General features: G+C 40.6%; 1 protein-coding gene across 1 annotated transcript in view; it reads right to left on the bottom strand.

Moving 5' to 3' along the window:
* LOC136875592 (uncharacterized) overlaps nt 1-20,086 on the bottom strand; it is a 38,860-nt gene extending 18,774 nt beyond the window's left edge. The window contains exons 1-2 of the mRNA XM_067149134.2: nt 19,946-20,086; nt 15,282-15,465 (exon numbers count right to left, since the gene is read on the bottom strand). Coding sequence (XP_067005235.2) covers nt 15,282-15,458 — 177 coding nt within the window. The 5' untranslated portion in view covers nt 15,459-15,465; nt 19,946-20,086. The remainder of the gene's footprint in view (nt 1-15,281; nt 15,466-19,945) is intronic.
* Between the last annotated feature and the right edge of the window lie 57 nt (nt 20,087-20,143).

Raw genomic sequence — 20,143 nt, 5'->3', positions numbered from 1 at the left:
CTGATTTTCTCAGGTGGTAGACCGCTAGCCTTCTGAGCCCAACTTGGCGAGTTCAATCCTCTCTCTGTCCAGTTGTATTTGACGGTGGTTAAATACGTCAGCCCTGTTTCCATAGATTTACTTGCACATAAAAGAACTCCCGATAGACAAAACTCCGGCAACTCGGCGTCTCATAAAACCGTAAAAATGAAGTTAGACATTATTATTATATCCCAAACCAGTTTATACGCAGTATATTTCGGTAAATTCATACTTAATTTCCTAGTGAATACAATGTTTGGAAAGGATTGGTAGAAATACGTGGATATTTATATGGTCAGTGTATCAGGTAAGATGTTCAGAGATATTTAAACCAGATGCAGTCAATGATGGATATTAAGTTGAATGAAATTCAGTGTAGTTTCAGATAACAGAGACGGAATCAGAGCCAAATTTTTAGTAAGATTGAATTAGTTGAAAAATTATACAAGAGGGATAGACAGTAAATACCTATGTTTCGTAAATCTAGATAATACATATCACAGTGTACAAATGAAAAATGTGAATCATTTGGAAATATAATGGGTTCAGGGAATCAAAGGGCCTTGTGTTGAAATTTCGATCTCAGAACTGATAGTACTGGAGAAAGAGTTTTTGATTCGAAGTACTGTTGTTACCTTTCGCATTGCTTGTTCAGTTTACTATAGTTTAATGTTTTTGTGTATATGAAAGAAATTACAGAATACAGAAATTTGTAATCAGCAGTATATAAAGATATAAGGATATTTCCCAGCCAGAGAGGGTGACTAATACCAGCGAAGTACTGACATTTACCTCATGGTGATTAAGATGTCTTGTAAAGAAGGAAGTCATTCTCTTTCTGTGTCGACTTATTCAAAGTAACTTAAGGGCACCTGATAGAGTTGGAAATATAACTAGGCAAAACAATACATGTTCTTATGACGCCACCTTATTCCCATCTTATTACACATAGAACACTCAACGTTTACACATGCATTATACAGTTCTTCTTTAACCTAAAAAATATATGGCATGATTTATGCATTCATTACCACACAAAAAATTCTAAATTTTATGTGTAAAGTATTCTTTTGCAATTAATTTTCTCTAAACGTGCACTTTTCGCAGAATGTGACCCAGGGAGAGCAACTATACTTCATACGTACGATTTATAGACATAGATTTACATATTAGATGATTTATTAAGTTACCGAACAACGTGGTGAAAATTATTAAGCATGAACTACCATATTTTAATATTTTTACAGCATTGATTTTTTTTTTTTGCGATCCCCATTTGACTTATTTTCTAGATATCTTTCACCTATTATATAGCTACTGTCCCTATGGAAACCGTCAACAAATATTACTTCAAATGATGATGATGATGATGCTTGTTGTTTTAAGGGGCCTAACATCTAGGTCATCGGGCCCTGATGGTACGAAATGCAATGAAAAAATAAAATCCAAAATCCTCCACTGACCAGAATTCAAAGCGTGAGGACGAAAAATGAACGAATGGATATGAATTTAAAACAATCAGTGGAGCCGACACAAAAGGCCTCAGTCTCAGAAACTGACGGAAAACAATAGTAATACTGACCAAAGGACTGCTTCTATAGCTCAATACTGAATCGGTGATGCTTACAAGCTAAAGGGGTCCAAAATATAGGTTATCGGCCTCTCAAAATGGTACTTATCGCTTGGAAAGTAGAACCATGGTATTTGACATGGTGCGGTACTAATCAAAAGTATCGTAGACTCGCGGTATTCCACACATTATGGTACTACTGACAGGTTATGAAATTAGCACATGTAATACGGACCTATGGTGTTTCGCACATAGCGGCGCCATTGACAGGGAACGCAAACCTATGGTTTTCATCACCTAAGTGTACTAACCACAGGGACTCGTACTATCCCGTGGTGTTTCTTATATAGTGGGTACTAATCATAGGCAAGCCCGAACCCTGGTGTCGCTCATAAAGTGCTACTAATTACAGGTACCGTAAAAGTCTGACCGCGCGGTGCTCCTGCGTGCTACCAATCACAAACCTATTTGGTACCTAACATAGTGGTACTACGCGCAAGTAATAGCAACCCATTGAGTTCTCCGCGTGGTGGTACTAATCACAAGTAGTTTCATGGTTCTAATCCAATCATCCATTGGTCTCTCCTTTTAGTCGCCTCGTACGACAAGCAGGGGATACCGTGGGTGAATTCTTCGTCTGCGTCCCCCACCCACAGGGGGTTTACTTCAAATGGTTCAACGGTTCCAGAGCAAAGTATACCTTTAGAGAAAAATGCATTTAAAATATGATTTTACACATATGATTTAAAGCATGTTGGAAATGAATGCATAAATCATGTCTTATTTCATTTTTTGGGTTACAGAAGTACTATATAAAGCATAAATAAAATTTAAGTGTTCTGTGTGTAATAGGATAGGAAAAAGGTAGCATAATAAACACATGTTTTGTTGTGCTTAGTTCTATTCGCAATTCTACCATGTGTCGTAAGTTTTCGCTCCGTCAACGTACGAAATACGATACTGTATAATGGTATGTTATAGCGTATTATGTGTTAAATATCATGCTTCAATGGAAGGAATGTTTAAAATTTGTAATACAAATATGTCCATCAAGATACAAAAGAAGACAGTAGGACTTAGTTGGAATATATAAGATTTCTAACGATACACTCAAGGAATTGGGTTGGGATATAGCATCATACCTGATTACTTTACCTGATTACCTGATTACCTTATTACTGATTGCATGAAGGAGCTATACCAGATGAATGGCGACCTGCTATAGTGGCCACAGCGTATAAGGGAATAATAACAGCCCAATTAGCTTGACATATGTTGCATGTAAGCTCTGGGAAAGCATTCTTTCTTATTATATAAGACACGTTAGCGAAATTGCTAACTGGTCTGATAGAAGGCATTTCGTGTTTCAGAAAGGACATTCCAGTGTGGCTTAACTTGTAAGATTCCAGAAGATATACCAGATATTTGAAATCCAGAAAGTGAAATGGAATGTGTCGTTATTGACCTATCCAAGGATTTTGATAGGCTAGATCGCGAAACACTACTGACGAAAATGAGGACTATTAGACTAGACTAGAGGTGCTCAGCTGGGTGCCCGTTGAAGCTAGACCAGTACGGCTAGGAAGCGAGAGAGCGAACACACTTGGCAGGGAAGTGAAGCAATGTGAAGCTCTTATCCACTACTCAGCGAATTGTTGAATCGGGTACAGTATTAAAAGTAAATCGCAAAGAAAATCAACGTTTTCAATATATTCCTGTTATTCATTCAGCAAAACGTAATATATTTACATAAACCAGCAAGTCTAATGCTTGATTTTGTACATTGTTGCAATGTTATGTGGCTTTCCCTGTTCACTGAATTTCTGAAAATAGTATTTAAAACTTATCAGGCGTCCGATGTTAATAGTTAGTCTCTAAATGGCAAGGGAGTTTCATCACCAGCGAGGGCATTGATATTTAATTTATCCAAGATTGAAGTACAACAACAACAACAACAACAACAACAACAACAACAACAACAACAACAACAACAACAACAACAACAATAATGTAAAGGCATTTACCACATAGATATCCACTATGCCTTCAAATACATAACCAAACTGATGGTATTCCCGATAAGCATGATTGCATTGTTGGTGAGTTTAATAGTCAATTTTATTATATTTATACATTCAAATAAAACGGATGATACGTTATAACTTTTGTGTTTCAATTAACAGAGATACAGGGTTTAAGCGTACAAGGTACGACTTACAATTTCTTGGATGGGAATGACAGAAAAAAAGTAAAAAAAAAATCCCTGTTATTTATTCAGCAAAACGTTATATATTTACATAAATCAGTAAGTCTAATGCTTGATTTTGCACAGTGTTGTAGCGTTATGTGACTCTCCCTGTTCACTGAATTTCTGAAAATAGTATTTAAAACTTATCAGGCTGCCGATGATAATAGTTAGCATCAAAATGGCGAGGGAGTTCCATCACGAGTGAGGACAAAAGTATATATTAACCAAGATTAAAGTACAACAACAACAACAACAACAACAACAATTTAGATGAATTTACCAAATAGATAAACACTATGCCTTCACCGAGCTCGATAGCTGCAGTCGCTTAAGTGTGGCCAGTATCCAGTATTCGGGAGATAGTGGGTTCGAATTCCACAAACGGCAGCCCTGAAGATTGTTTTCCGTTGTTTCCGATATTCACGCCAGGCAAATGCTGGGGCTGTACCTTAAATAGGGCCACGGACGCTTCCTTCCCACTCCTAGCACTTTCCTGTCCATCGTCATCGTAAGACTTATCTGTGTCGGTGCGACGTAAAGCAACTTGCAAAAAAAAAAAAAAAAAAAAATTACACTATGCCTTCGAGTAAATAACCAAACTGATGTTATTCCCGGTAAGCGTGATTGCATTGTTGATGAGTTTATCAGATAATTTAAACCTAAGCAACCACAAGCCATGGCTTGTCCACCTTAACTCCGCATTATACTATAGATCATTCCATGTTAAGAAAACAGTATTGCTCTTACGGACCTACAATGAGTGAACATACCCCCTCTCAGGCACGCATAATTCCTCATGATTAAGGAATATTATAATGTAATTTATATTGTATTATGAAAGAAAGAAAAATGATGAGGCATTTTTGTGCCCGTGGGTTGTTAAAGTAACTACTAAACTTTCTCAGTTTCGTAAATGCATTCGCAGGGAGGAAGCACAATGGCGGGAAGAGCCATCGCTTTGTTGCCCTCCTTCTGAGTTGCTTTGGTACATGAAACGCATTATCCGTTACGCTGTGAATCGTCAGCAGCTTGTCACTGTTGAAAAGAAGTCATTTCTCTCTCTCTCTCTCTCTCTCTCTCTCTCTCTCTCTCTCTCTCTGTGTGTGTGTGTTTGTGTGTGTATTTTTATTATATTCTCGTAGACATTACTGAAGATTTTGATGCTGTGGTGTGCAGCGATATATCACGCCATGACCTATACTGATACAGAAATTAGCTGTCATTTTCACCTTTGTCTGGTTTTGTCATTTAGCTGTAGTTTATTAAGCGCATTTTATTTTCACTTTTACCACTTTTTTCTCAGCTAATTTCATTTTTACCATTCCATTCGTGTGAATATACGACGGCGCAGTAGTGCCCGGTGTTGCCTGGGCAAATATGTTAGATCCAATAAATTGCAGCACCCTCCCACCCCCCCACTCCCACCCCCCACCACCCCGTCTATAGAAATCATCTGTTGTCTATCTCTGTATCCTACATTTCAAAAAGTAATTTGTAGCTTAGTTTCTTCTCCCTTTTATCTTGAAATTAAAAGATTTCACAAATGTATGCAGCGCTATTTTTCCATTATACGCTGGAAACCAAAATGAGCTCCCTCTAAATCATCTGACCTCTTGAATTCATAAAAATAATTTGCAGCTTAGTTTCTTCCTCCTTTCAATTTGAACTTACTTATTGAGCGTCGCAAATAGGTATACCTGCCGCCTTTTTCCTATGATGCTGTTGAGCAGAGCCGTTCTATATGGCAACCTTGCTGTCATAAGGGCGACACTGTTTTCTTAACATGGAATGAACTATAGAAATATTTCTAAAGCACCTCCTAAAATATAATATTGAATATAATAATCCACTACGTACAGTACAAAAATATTTCAGGTACTTGACCTAACTCTTCATTACATCCTGTCAAAATACATAAACTGCTATGAATATAAATAACATGTCTTACAACGTAAATGCCGGGCTGAGTGGCTCAGACGGTTGAGGCGCTGGCCTTCTGATCCCCACTTGACAGGTTCGATCCTGGCTCAGTCGGGTGGTATTTGGAGGTGCTCAAATACGTCAGCCTCGTGTCGGTAGGTTTACTGGCACGTAAAAGAAATACCGCGGGACTAAATTCCGGCACCTCGGCGTCTCCGAAAACCGTAAAAGAGCAGTTAGTGGGACGTAAAGCAAATAACATTATTATTACAACGAAAATTGAATATAACGTGCATTTCTGCCCTCTTTCTTCCATTAATTTTCTACCTCCATTTCAAACTCCGGTATCGCCGCAGTGATGGTTGAACTTCGCTGAACCTTCACGGCCTGTGACGTAACCACGACACTGTGTCTGAATTGTATACGCTCATCGCCTGCTGTGCTTCGACCGTGCTACGGCGGTGTCGCCTACTCTGTCTTTTCACATGTAGGACTGTGCTGCGATTGTGCTGTGGTCGTGTGGTCCTTGTTCATTGCATCTGTGCTCACAGGTTGGAGACATGGATCCGAACGAAGAAGACGTAGTTATTGCCTGCGCAGCGTACATTGTTTTACAACAAAAGAAGAAGAGAAATAAGAATTATAAAGGCATTCATGTTGTTGAACTAAAATTATCACTTGTTCGTCTATTTTTAAGGAAGACAACTGCGTCACCCTACTACTGCAGACTATCACACAATGTATCTCAACCAACGAGCACAGTACTCAGACAGTGCATTGCGCACTCTATGTTATTCTGTGCTCGTTGGTCACTGGATCACGTACGACCGAGTGCTTCCGATTACCACCGAAATAAGACGGAAGTCCGGCTTGGCGACACTAGGGCGACCGTTTCTAATTTTCACATGTGGTACTGTGCTGAGACCAGGCGACGACTGTGTGGGCCGTAATCGCTCTGCTTGGCGATCCATGACAGCACGGTACCAACACGGTAGGGACACAGTCCTACATGTGAAAATACTCAACTGCTGTTCAATGTAAATGGAATGGTTTATACTGTTTGGCGATTGCGGACGACACTGCACGGTCGAAGCACAGTCGCAGCACAGTCCTACATGTGAAAACAGGCCTTATACAGTGCTGTGTGCCCGCGGGACGAAATGCCCAGCGTGAGCACCTCTGGACTGAACAGAGGAGTGACTGAAAGGGCGGCTACATTTCTAGAAACTAGAACTCAGAGAATTAAAGTAGGTGAAGCGTTATCTGATCCTGTAATGTTTAAGAGGGAAGGGGGTTCCGCAGGACGTTATTATTGGACCTTTATATTTTCTCATAAATATAACTGATATAAGTGAACTGCTCCTATAGAACTGCTCCTCGGGATGACCAGGACCAGCAACGGAGTTGTAGTTCTTTAAGTCCCAACCGACCAATGAGACGCTTGAATGCAATATGAGCGGGGCATCATGGAACTGAAATGAAATGACGTATAGCTTCTAGTGCCGAGAGTGTCCGAGGACAAGTTCGGCTCGCCAGCTGCAGGTCTTTTGATTTGACACCCGTAGGCGACCTGCGCGTCGTGACGAGGACGAAATCGTGATGAAGACGACACATACACCCAGCCCCCGTGCCGGCGAAATTAACCAATAATGGTTAAAATTCCCGACCCTGCCGGGAATCGAACCTGGCACCGCTGTGACCAAAGGCCAGCACGCTAACCATTTAGCAATGAAGATCGTGGAATTAAGAGTAGGAGTAAGACTAATCAGAAGAGAAGGTTGGCCAGAGATTAGTGAAATATAAATTTGTAGATTTGTGTAGATTGATTGAATTATGTGATACCAGTTGCGAAACCATAAAACTTAGCGTATATTTATGTAAGTGCCTACATAATCTTTAAATTTTCGTGCCGAGAGACTAGCTGCGGAGCTGCAGTTCTTTTAGTCCCAACCGACCGATGAGACGCTTGCATGCGATTTGAGCGGGTCGTGATGGGGCTAGGAGTAGGAGTACGAGTAAGATTAAGCAGAGGATTGGCCCGGGACTCTTCTACAGGAATGCGTGGAAAGAACTTTCTAGTGAAATGTAATTTTACTTGTGCAGATTGATAGCAATACGAAACACCAGTAGGGAAAGCATAAAGCTTGACCTAACCGGGCGAGTTGGCCGTGCGGTTAGGAGCGCGCAGCTGTGAGGTCGCATCCGGGAGATAGTGGGTTCGAACCCCACTGTCGGCAGCCCTGAAGATGGTTTCCCATGGTTTTCCACTTTCACACCAGGCAAATGCTGGGGGTGTACCTTAATTAAGGCCACGGCCTCTTCCTTCCCATTCCTAGACCGTCCCTGTCCCATTGTCGCCATAAGACTTATCTGTGTCGGTGCCACGTAAAGCAAATAGCTAAAAATAAGCCACCTTGACCTAAATTTATGTAAGTATCGACACAGTTTTTTACATTTTCGTGTTCGTGATGTAAAGTACTCTAAGCTAAAATACGCCTAATTCAACCGCACGTTATGTGACATTTAGAGGGTTTGAAATCATAGCACAAATGTCATAATCAAAATATTAATAATGTGGAATCACCGAACTTCATTGCTATGCCCTTTAAAACAATCATGATCTTTAATTTTTAAAGGTGCATAGGAGTGCTGTGGTGTGAAGCGCGAGCAGGTACACTGACTGACAGAGCAAATGCAACACCAAGAAGGAGTGGTTCGAAAGGGATGAAAGTTGGGGAAAAAACAGAGACGGCACGGACGAATAATTGATGTTTACTTCAAACCGATATGCAGGTTACACAATGCGCACGGCATCGACTCAGTAGGATGTAGGGCCACCGCGAGTGGCGATGCACGCAGAAACACGTCGAGGTACAGAGTCAATAAGAGTGCGGATGGTGTCCTGAGGGATGGTTCTCCATTCTCTGTCAACCATTTGCCACAGTTGGTCGTCCGTACGAGGCTGGGGCAGAGTTTGCAAACGGCGTCCAATGAGATCCCACACGTGTTCGATTGGTGAGAGATCCGGAGAGTACGCTGGCCACGGAAGCATCTGTATACCTCGTAGAGCCTGTTGGGAGATGAGAGCAGTGTGTGGGCGGGCATTATCCTGCTGAAACAGAGCATTGGCAGCCCCTGAAGGTACGGGAGTGCCACCGGCCGCAGCACATGCTGCACGTAGCGGTGGGCATTTAACGTGCCTTGAATACGCACTAGAGGTGACGTGGAATCATACGCAATAGCGCCCCAAACCATGATGCCGCGTTGTCTAGCGGTAGGGCGCTCCACAGTTACTGCCGGATTTGACCTTTCTCCACGCCGACGCCACACTCGTCTGCGGTGACTATCACGGACAGAACAGAAGCGTGACTCATCGGAGAACACGACGTTCCGCCATTCCCTCATCCAAGTCGCTCTAGCCCGGCACCATGCCAGGCGTGCACGTCTATGCTGTGGAGTCAATGGTAGTCTTCTGAGCGGACGCCGGGAGTGCAGGCCTCCTTCAACCAATCGACAGGAAATTGTTCTGGTCGATATTGGAACAGCCAGGGTGTCTTGCACATGCTGAAGAATGGCGGTTGACGTGGCGTGCGGGGCTGCCACCGCTTGGCGGCGGATGCGCCGATCCTCGCGTGCTGACGTCACTCGGGCTGCGCCTGGACCCCTCGTACGTGCCACATGTCCCTGCGCCAACCATCTTCGCCACAGGCGCTGCACCGTGGACACATGCCTATGGGTATCGGCTGCGATTTGACGAAGCGACCAACCTGCCCTTCTCAGCCCGATCACCATACCCCTCGTAAAGTCGTCTGTCTGCTGGAAATGCCTCCGTTGACGGCGGCCCGGCATTCTTAGCTATACACGTGTCCTGTGGCACACGACAACACGTTCTACAATGACTGTCGGCTGAGAAATCACGGTACGAAGTGGGCCATTCGCCAACGCCGTGTCCCATTTATCGTTCGCTACGTGCGCAGCACAGCGGCGCATTTCACATCATGAGCATACCTCAGTGACGTCAGTCTACCCTGCAATTGGCATAAAGTTCTGACAACTCCTTCTTGGTGTTGCATTTGCTCTGTCAGTCAGTGTATAACATAAGCACGTACTGGTCAAGGGGCCATTGTCGGCAGCCCAGCCGCCTGGGACTCTTTCGAATGTTACAGAGAGAGAAGAATAGGAATTAAAGAACTGATCCCAAAGAACAAATCATTTCCGGGACTGAGCAGTTCTGATACCAGACCTTCCGGTGAACTATTCTTACCCATCTCTAGTAAAAATCTGGGATCACAGGTACGGATATTTTCAGACGATGTTATACTGTGTAGAGTAGTAAATGAGTTATAGGTTAATGAGGGACAGCAGGAGGACTTAGGTAAAACAATGTAGTGAGATGTAAATGGGATGAAAAGTCAAGTTGTGCGTTTCACCAAAAGGAAACGTCCTAACAATTTTAATTATTGTGTTGATGGCGTGATAGTATCTCATGGGGAACAATGTAAGTACCCAGGTGTTAATATAAGGAATGATCGTTATTGGGGTATTCGAATTAACGAGGGAGTTACGAAAGGTTATAGATCTCTTCACATGGTTGTGAGAGTATTTAGGGGTTGTAATAAGAATGTAAAGGAGAGGGACTGTATGTCTCTGGTAAGACCGCAGTTAGAGAATGTCTCCAATGTATGGGAACCTCACCAGGACTACTTCATACGAGAAGTGGAGAAAATTCAAGGAAAGCAGCACGATTTTTTCTGGGTGATTTCCGAAAAAAGAGTAGTTTTACTATCTGGTATGTTATGAGCTGTCAGGGGTGAGTTGACGTGGAATGACATAAGTAGAAGAATAAGCTTGACTAGAGCTTTTAAAAGTAAGAAAGATCGTAATATGAAGAGAAAGTTGTAATTCAAGAGGACAGATTGGGGCAAATATTCGCTTATAGGACGAGAAGTAAGGGATTAGAATAAATTATTAAGGGAAATGCTCGATAAAATTCCAAGTTCGTTGAAAATATTTAAGAAAAAGCTAGGTAAGCAATTAGAAGTAAATGTGAATATGAGATAAAGAATTATTAGGGAATCTGCCACCTGGGCGACCACACTAAATGCAGATCATTGAATGATTGATTGATTGATTGATTGATTTATTTATTTATTGATTGATTGATTGATTGATTGATTGATTGATTGATTGATTGATTGATTGATTGATTGATTGATTGATTGATTGATTGATTGATTGATTGATTGATTGATTTATTGATTGATTGACAGGATTTGGAAGGTAACGGTCTCGGCCTTAAGTAAGGTACAGCTCCACCATTTGCCTTGTGCGAAAAGTTGAAACTAGGGAAGACCGTCTTCAGGGTTACCGATGGCGGGATTCGAATCCACGATCTCCCGAATGCAAGCTCACAATTGCGCGACCCTAACCACAAGGCCAACTCGCTCGGTGGTTGTAAGTTTACTAAGGTGAAAAATTCTCTCAGTTTTAATTACTGTGTTGGAGTGAATGTACCTCACGGGGACCGCTAGATGTTAATCTCAGTCAGAGCATGCGAAGACTGCTACAGTAAATAACTTCCTGGCGCGTTTAGGCCATCTTTTCGGATGAGGAGGAGCTGTCTCGAATGACGCCTTACAGTACTTCTAATACCCGTTCTGATCTTGCTTAGAGAAGCATCCGAATTATTTCAACCAAAATTATCAAATTATCACATGCAGGGTGTGCGGGAAGAAGTAAACGAAGCTAAAAGAGCATGCAGGTTCTGTAGAAAGGAAGCGTAACGCAATTTTATTCAGGCCAATGCTGAGGCAGTGCATTAACTAAGGCCGAGGCCACTTCCTCCCTAGCATTTTGCTATGCTATCGGCTCCAGAAATCTACTCAAATTAGCGCGACATTAATACACCATAAAAATGTGTGTAATGTAATTGATCAGGAAGGTGAATATTATTGCATTTTTTCAACACGAACAGTTTTAATGTAGACTTCCGTTCCTCGATAATGGGTACTTGGAAAAAACAAGTTAAGACGCTTCTAATGTTTGGGAAGAACGTGTATAACGCCGAGACTATTTAACTTACGATTATATGTAATGTTTCAATAGGCAGGCGAAAGAGGAAGCTACCTGTTGCAAATAATAATAATAATAATAATAATAATAATAATAATAATAATAATAATAAGAAGAAGAAGAAGAAGAAGAAGAAGAAGAAGAATCTCAAACGTAGTTTTTATGAAATAGCGCTTCAAAGTTAGGCAAAATTTGTACTAAATGTGAAGTCACACGCACACGCTGTTATAAGATGGCGCTGTGTTCACTCGTGCGCTCAGTTTCTTCCTAGTACACACTCGTACATTGCTTTGAATCAAGTCTGGTGACAGACGACGAGTTTTATATGGATGTTAATGAGCCAATCATCACGATGGTCTTTTAATATCGATATCCAAGGAAATGAAAAGGCATTTGATTTTCTCAAACATCACTTTAATTTGAATGTTGTGCCGAGCAACTATCCCAGAACATTGGGCAATTCATTTAGTGATCTTACTTGTAATATTACTCCCGACTCTTAAATTATTTCTCGTGTGACAGACGCATACTACACAGAGTTATTAAGCACATTTAAAGTGTCCCACGTTCTACTGAATACGATTTATTATCCACATAATATTTATCTTATAGACATAATATAGACTTTTGGGCTTATGCCGTATCGAGAAAATAAGGAGAACTTTGCTCTGCGTCATCAGAAGAAAATCTCGACTGTCCACGAGAAAGGCTTCTAAAACAATGAGGTTTGAATTTAGACGTTACTCAATAGAAGTGGAAATGGTACGTTCATTTGTCACCAGATGGCTCCCCAGACGTGGTACAGCGCTAGCGTTCGAGCGGAAGCTGACGGAACCATCAGAATCAGACTGAGAGAGTTACATAACAGTCATGCGCCCATGCGAAGGTATGACATTGACACAAGCCTGGAATGAAACATCTGGCGATGAGGAACGTAAGAATTTGAAAAACACCGAAACGAAATAACAATACCGAAGGGACAGGGAAGGGAACTACCTACGTAAATCCTTAATGGCTGGTAACCAGGTATTAATAAATGGCAACAATGGCAATATTTATCATGTTTTTTCACAAAGAGTGAGTTTATGAGACCCTCAAATCCCCGCGGCTGTTAAAATAGTGACAGCCTACCGCCATCTTTTTTATTTTCCTCCTCTCCCTTTTCCTATTTTTGGCTAGTTGCTTTATGTCGCACCGACACAGATAGGTCTTATGGCGACGATGGGACAGGAAAGGTCTAGGAGTGGGATGGAAGCGGCCGTGGCCTTAATTAAGGTGTGAAAATGGGAAACCACGGTAAACCATCTTCAGGGCTGCCGACAGTGGGGTTCGAACCCACTACCTCCCGAATACTGAATACTGGCCGCACTTAAGCGACTGCAGCTATCGAGCTCGGTTCTGCTATTTTTAATACCGTGTCATGCTTCAGGGCTGCGTGAAAATAGGATGGGTGAAGAATGGCAAACTTGGCTGAACAGGTACTTGTTATATACGGTGATGGACGACTAAGTTGCTATACCTGTTATGAGCTCTCTGTTTGTAAATAATCTTAGCCACGTGGAGTACCATTGATGAAAATTAAAAGACTATCAAGAAGCCACAGAAACGTCATTAAAATACGATATGCAGTAAAAAGCGAGGACGTGATTCGGGAGATGATAAGGATATGTAACACAGCCAGGATTCACTACTGTTGTTGTAAAGCTGTACATTGTACATCCAGGTTTGCATCTGATGGCGCTAGAGCTATAGTCAATCCATAGTAGCGCTCATAACATAAGCAATTTAAGCATAATTGTGAAAATAGTGTGTGTATTTTGGTTTTAACAGATAAAATATGTGCATGATCAACATACATGAACATATAAATAGTCGCCTTCATAAATCGGGCCAAGATACTGAAGAAAGGTAAGCATATATTATGTCAACCAAACGTACTGGCTATAACCTTTCAGAATTTGAGCTTGATTGGTCAGGTAATTGTGTTAAAAAAATATACCGACAAACAAATATTCAGATGTGTATATTAGTAAGAGTTGTCATCCACGCGTGGTAATTCAGACTATCAAAGCAACTTCCTTACATTAACTACATAATAATAATAATAATAATAATAATAATAATAATAATAATAATAATAATAATAAAGTTAATTGCTTTACGTCCCACTAACTACTTTTACGGTCTTCGGAGACGCCGAGGTGGGAATTTAGTCCCGCAGGAGTTCTTTTACGTGCCTGAAAATCTACCGACACGAGACTGTCGTATTTGAGCACCTTCAAATACCACCGGACTAAGCCAGAGTCGAACCTGCTAAGTTTGGGTTAGAAGGCCAGAAGGCCTTAACCGCCTGAGCCACTCAGCCCCGCAACTACGTTATATGCACGGTCGTGTCCTTGGCTGAATGATCGGCGTACTGGCCTTTGGTTCACAGGGTGTAGGGTTAGATTCCTTACTGGGTCGGAGATTTTAACTGCGTCAATACCTAGGGCTTGGGGACTCGATTTTTGTATTCGTCATAACAACATTTAACACACCACCAACCACCAGAAAAACAGGCAGTCCCTCCATATAGGTTTAGCGTCAGGAAGGACATCTTGCCATATAACTGTGCTACATCCATGTAAAATTCCAATCCCAAAAATTAATTTGGAAAAGTCCAGGTAGAAGAAGATGAAACGGAAGAGGCATGTGTACAGAGCACAACTCCGGTTCCTCGGTTGTGAGGCCAGCGTTGGCTCAAAAGGTCCCGTATTCGATTCGTGATTAGGCTAGGAAATTTGGCCGCGTATAGCTAATTCATCTTGCTACATAATACACATATCTTCTTATACAAACAACTCATCATACGACCTGTCACCACATAGACACACAATAGTGAATACTCCCTCCTCATAGAGTTTTGGCTTCAGAAAGGGTTTCCAAATGTAAAACTGGGCCAAATCTACGAGCAGTGCCGACCCCAAAAACAATTTGGAAATGGATAATTACATAGAATAAAAGAAGAAGAAGAAGAAGAACTCAGTGCACAGGAAAACATCAACATTCGCCAGGTATGATCTTATTGGACAGCCGCGTGTTGAATCAAGACGATCAGTTTTTAATTCCATCTATTATCTTGATCCTTGTATCACATCACGATCGTGAACAGTAATATTGCCGGTACAGAAGAAAGGGCCAAAAAGTTTCGTAAGAAATCTCACTGCTTAGTAACGGGTTCTTCAAATATTGTGTTCACATGCCTAGAATTTAAATTATCTATGCATTATTTTCTTTGTGAAATAGAAGCCAGATTCCCTCTTAAAGAGATCACAAATCTTAGTTTAATCGAATTCCACGAAATAAATGTGTATTTCTGTGTTTTGGTGCGGTTTTCCCGGCACACTAACACACAAAATTTATAAACATTAAAGGTAGAAATGAAACAGAAAATAGAGAACAGGATCTTACCTTCAGGATGAGTTTGTTCGTCTTGTTACACTTCTCAACACTGTACTCGATATTCGAAGAATTACTCGTGCACTCCCACTCATTGCTTCCTCCAGAAAGTGGCTGTGGTGCAGAGGCCATGGTTGACAATAACACCCCCAGGAGAAACAGCACAACTAACTGCCTGTCTAAGATCATCGCTGTTCTAAGAAATAAGAGAACAATATAATTGTTAATAATATTTTTTCTTGTATTAAAATAGGCTACCAGGTACTTGCTTCCTTTTGTTATCGTAAAAATTCTTCTTTCACAATTTTTGTTTCGATGTAATTTCCTTATAATTTTTAAAATAATCGTTTCTCGTATTTTTGTTATGTAATCTAAATTTCGTTGTTTACGGTATTTCCCAAATACAATGTATTTAATAATAATCAAGATCACAGCGTCATCATAATCATCATCATCATCATCATCATCACAGAAAGTCGATCACCGTACAGAGCACGCAGTCCTTGGAGAAGTGTAAGGTAATCACTTCCACCCTCTGTCAACTCGTCACTAAGTGAGGTAGTGGTTAGCTGTATGCCGAGCCACCTTTGCTCCCAGGAATTAACCTGATACTCAGTTTACGTGTAGATCGAGTGAATGTCATGGCCATGTGCATATCTATTAGTGGAAATCACGTTTCCAAATTTGTCGACTTCCTGAAGGGCGTTTAAACAACGAATTTCTAGGAGAAGCGAGCACGCCTTGTTTAAGCAGCACCACGACCACCACTACCATCATCGTCGTCATTAGCAGCAGCTGCAGCATTGTCATCTCAGTCACCATAATAAGGCTACAGTTACCGTATGCCGGAATTTTAAACTGACGCCATTTAGTGTGCTTGCATGTCAGTTTTAACATTCTTTCTTTTATTAATGTTTACTACATGACAGGTTAACCCAAACTTCCCCTAAGCGACGTATTGCTGAGATTTTAATTAAGATTTGTTGAATAAACTATGAATAAGTCACAATATGCGGACATCATACGATGTGGAGTTCCGAATAGACCTTCTTCCTTCTACTGTAACATTAGGAAATCCGACTACTACTGCTGAGTTTCTAGCATCTTATCAAGCTTCAATAAACACTGATCTCCATTTAGGGCTCTCGCTCAGGTGACAGATTCCCTGTTTACCTAGCTTCTCCTTAATTTATTTTACCGAGCGAGTGGTTGCGTAATTTGGATCACGTCGCTGTCGGTTTGCATTCGGAAAATAGTGGGTCGAACCCCACTGTCGACAGCCCTAAAGATTGTTTTCCATGGTTTTACATTCCAACACCAGGCAAATACTGCGGTTGTACCTTAGTTAAAGCCACGGCCGCTTCCTTCCCACTGAGCCCGATAGCTGCAGTCGCTTAAGTGCGGCCAGTATCCAGTATTCGGGAGATAGTAGGTTCGAACCCCACTGTCGGCAGCCCAGAAAATGGTTTTCCGTGGTTTCCCATTTTCACACCAGGCAAATGCTGGGGCTGTACCTTAATTAAGGCCACGGCCGCTTCCTTACAACTCCTAGCCATTCCCTGTCCCATCGTCGCCGAAAGACGTATCTGTGTCGGTGCGACGTAAAGCAACTAGAAAAAAAAAAGCTTCCTTCCCAGTCTTTACCATTTCCTATCCAATCGTGCAACGTTAAACAAGTAGTAAAGAAATTCAAAGAATTTGGAAATTTATCGAACATCTCTCCCCGATTTGTCCTCTTGTATCCCCACTTTATCTTCATGTTACGACTTTTCTTAGTTTGAGAATTCCTTTCAAGATTATTTGTCTGCTAATATCAATCCACACCATCTCTCTGCTGACACCCGTTAGTCGAGCAGCACTTCTCCTTACTCCCTAATCATCCCAGCTCGAGGTTTGGAACATTTTTCTAACACTACTTCTTTGTTGAAAATCAATCAGAAAAATATATCGTGCTGTTTTCCTTTGGATATGTTCCAGTTATCGAATCAAGAAATCCTGATGAAGGTCCCAAGCACTGGAACCATGCTCTAATTAGGGTCTTACCAATAAATTCAACGCCCTTTCTTTTGCATCCTTACTGCAGTCTCTAAATACCTATTAATGTGATATGTTATTGCCCCACAGGTACTTACAGTGATCTCTATGAGGTACTTCCACTCCATCAACACTGTAATAAAATCACTTACACGATGTTTTACGCCAGTCCTACACAGATAGGTCTTATGGCGAAGACGAGATAGGAAAGGGCTAGGAGTTGGAAGGAAGCGGACATGGCCTTAAATAAAGTACAGCCCCAGCATTTGCCTGGTGTAACAGTGGGGAAACCATGGAAAACCATCTTAATGGCTGTCGAGAGTGGGGTTCGAGCCCACTATCTCCCGGATGACGTCAATATTTTCAGCGCCCTAAGAGCATTTAAATATATTATACTTGCTCATCAATACACAGCCGGTCATTTGAAGTGACAGACACCAGATTATGGAATTCTGTACCTATGAGTATTGGAAATTATACTTCAACAACCTCGCTTAAGGAGTCGTGTCGAATTTTTCTCTTAAACACATGAGTAACTTATGTAATTGTAAGACAGTTTGAGGGATTAAAATTTGGAATTTTCCTTCGTACGTTAAACCGTTTCGGAGGAAGAAATGAAAATATTTTTTTCTGATCTTAACCCTCCTTTAACTCTCTGAGGGGTCACATTTGTTTTAAACCTTCTGTTATTTAACACTTTGGATATAATTTGAAATTTTAACTTCGTAATTAAACGGTGTCATATAAATGCATATTTTTGTCATCATTCCTCACCCTCCCCGTCAAAACCCCTTAGGGGTGTAGAGTTTTAAGCCCAATTATTATTTGTATCCTCATAAAAGGAATTCAGCTCCTTTAAAACTCCCTTAAATTGATTCTCCCCACTACAAAATGCGTGTTTCTTTACTTTTAAAGTTATTCCAAATACCAATTTTCACGTCCATGAGATCCTTAGTTTTTGGGATATAAGTATCATCATACAAAGAATTCAGCACTTTTTTCAATTCATTTACCCCCACCCGACTCCCCACTTAATTGGATTTCCAAAAAGAAAAGAATACGAGTTTCTTTATTTTCATAGGAGATTCCAAATACAAAATTTAATGTCTGAAGTATTTGATATATAAGTATCCTCATAAAAATAATTCAATACTTTCTTCACTTCTTTCCACCTACCCCACCACTTAAGTTGATTTTTCGAAAACGAAACGTACATGTTCCTTTATTTTTAAAGAAGATTCCAAATACACACTTTCATGTCTGTAAACGCCTCAGCTTTTGAGAAATAAGTACGACTATCTTTATAAAAATAATTCAACCCGATTTTTAGTCCTTTTTACAACCCCTTTAATTGAATTATCCGCAAACAAAAAATATGTATTTCTTTATCTTTTGTAGGAGATCCCAAATAGGTACCAATTTTCGCATATGTAACTTCTTCGGTTTTGGAGATACCAGTATCCTAATAAAAATAATTCAACCTCCTTTATCAGTCAGTTTACCCCCCACCACCACCACCACCACCACCACCACCACTGTAAATGTTTTTTCGAAAACAAAAACGGTGTTACTTTATTTTTAAAAGAGATTTAAAAGTACTAATTTTTGTATCTGTAATATGTTAAGTTTTGAGATATACTGTAGATATGCTCATTTTAAAAATTCACCCCCTTGGTCACTCCTGTTCACGCCCCCTTTAGTAGATGTTCCAAAAACAAGAAATACGTGTTTCTTTAATTTAAAGGAGTTTCCAAAGTCAATTTCATGATTGTAACATCTTCAGTTTTTGAGATATAGGTACCCTCATAAAAGGTAATCAATCCCTTGCTCATCTTTTTCAGCCCCCTTAAGAGGATTTTCCGAAAACAAAATATATGTTTTCCTTATTTTTAAAGGAGAATCCAAATGCCAATTTTCACTTCTTTAAACAGTTAAGTTTTTGAGACATAAATACACTCATTGTAAAAAAACACCCCCATTTTCACCTCCTTAGCAATGAAATATCCAAAAATCCTCCCTTAATGAGCACCTACATTGTAATATAAATGTATCCCCAAAAATTAATTTCTCTATATCCAGTAGTTTTGGCTCAGCGATGATGAATCCGTCAGTCAGTCAGTCAGTCAGTCAGTCAGTCAGTCAGTCAGGACATATTATTATATAGATGTAGAATTTTGATTTTATGGTATCCCTAGTAGTGCCACAAAGGACCTGGAGCTCTTACTCACCACTAACAGAGGCATAAAATAAATAAATTGTTACTAATCATTGGAAGTCAATGTATAGTGATGCATACTGGAAGCATTAAACGTTATACTAGAGAACTTCATACCTCCAAGGAAAGTCTACAATTCTCGAAATGCCAAAGGGGCCAAGTTGGGGTCGGGGTTCGAAATTGAGCTTTGAAATCAAAACAGCCAAAGTACGCTTGCGTACGTATTATTTCATCCAGCGGGAAGTTTTCTCTAAAGACGCATGGTACATATTCTACAGAAGAAAACACTTATTTAGCACTTGAATAAATCAAATATGAAATAAATCCCATTGTGAGTTGTACATGCAGCGAAGCGGAGTATTAGTGGTGCTAAATAAACAAATACATTCTTGTTATTTACAACCTTTCATTGTGGAGAAATACGTACCTTTGACCACTTCTGTGTAAGGACTTCCTTCTTCAATAAATCACCACAGACTGTAACACATGCATAAGCGACGCATGTCTGGATTATGTAAATAACTCAGGTGTCTTCTTTACAACCCTCTTTATAATGAAATAATCCAAAGCATCTACAGCTGTTGGATTAATTCTAAGAATTTACATTAGTTAACCTAAAACTCGT

This window comes from Anabrus simplex, chromosome 6 (genome assembly GCF_040414725.1).
Source record: "Anabrus simplex isolate iqAnaSimp1 chromosome 6, ASM4041472v1, whole genome shotgun sequence".
Taxonomy (NCBI): Eukaryota; Metazoa; Arthropoda; class Insecta; order Orthoptera; family Tettigoniidae; genus Anabrus; species Anabrus simplex.
This window is presented reverse-complemented; position numbering and strand designations above follow the sequence as displayed.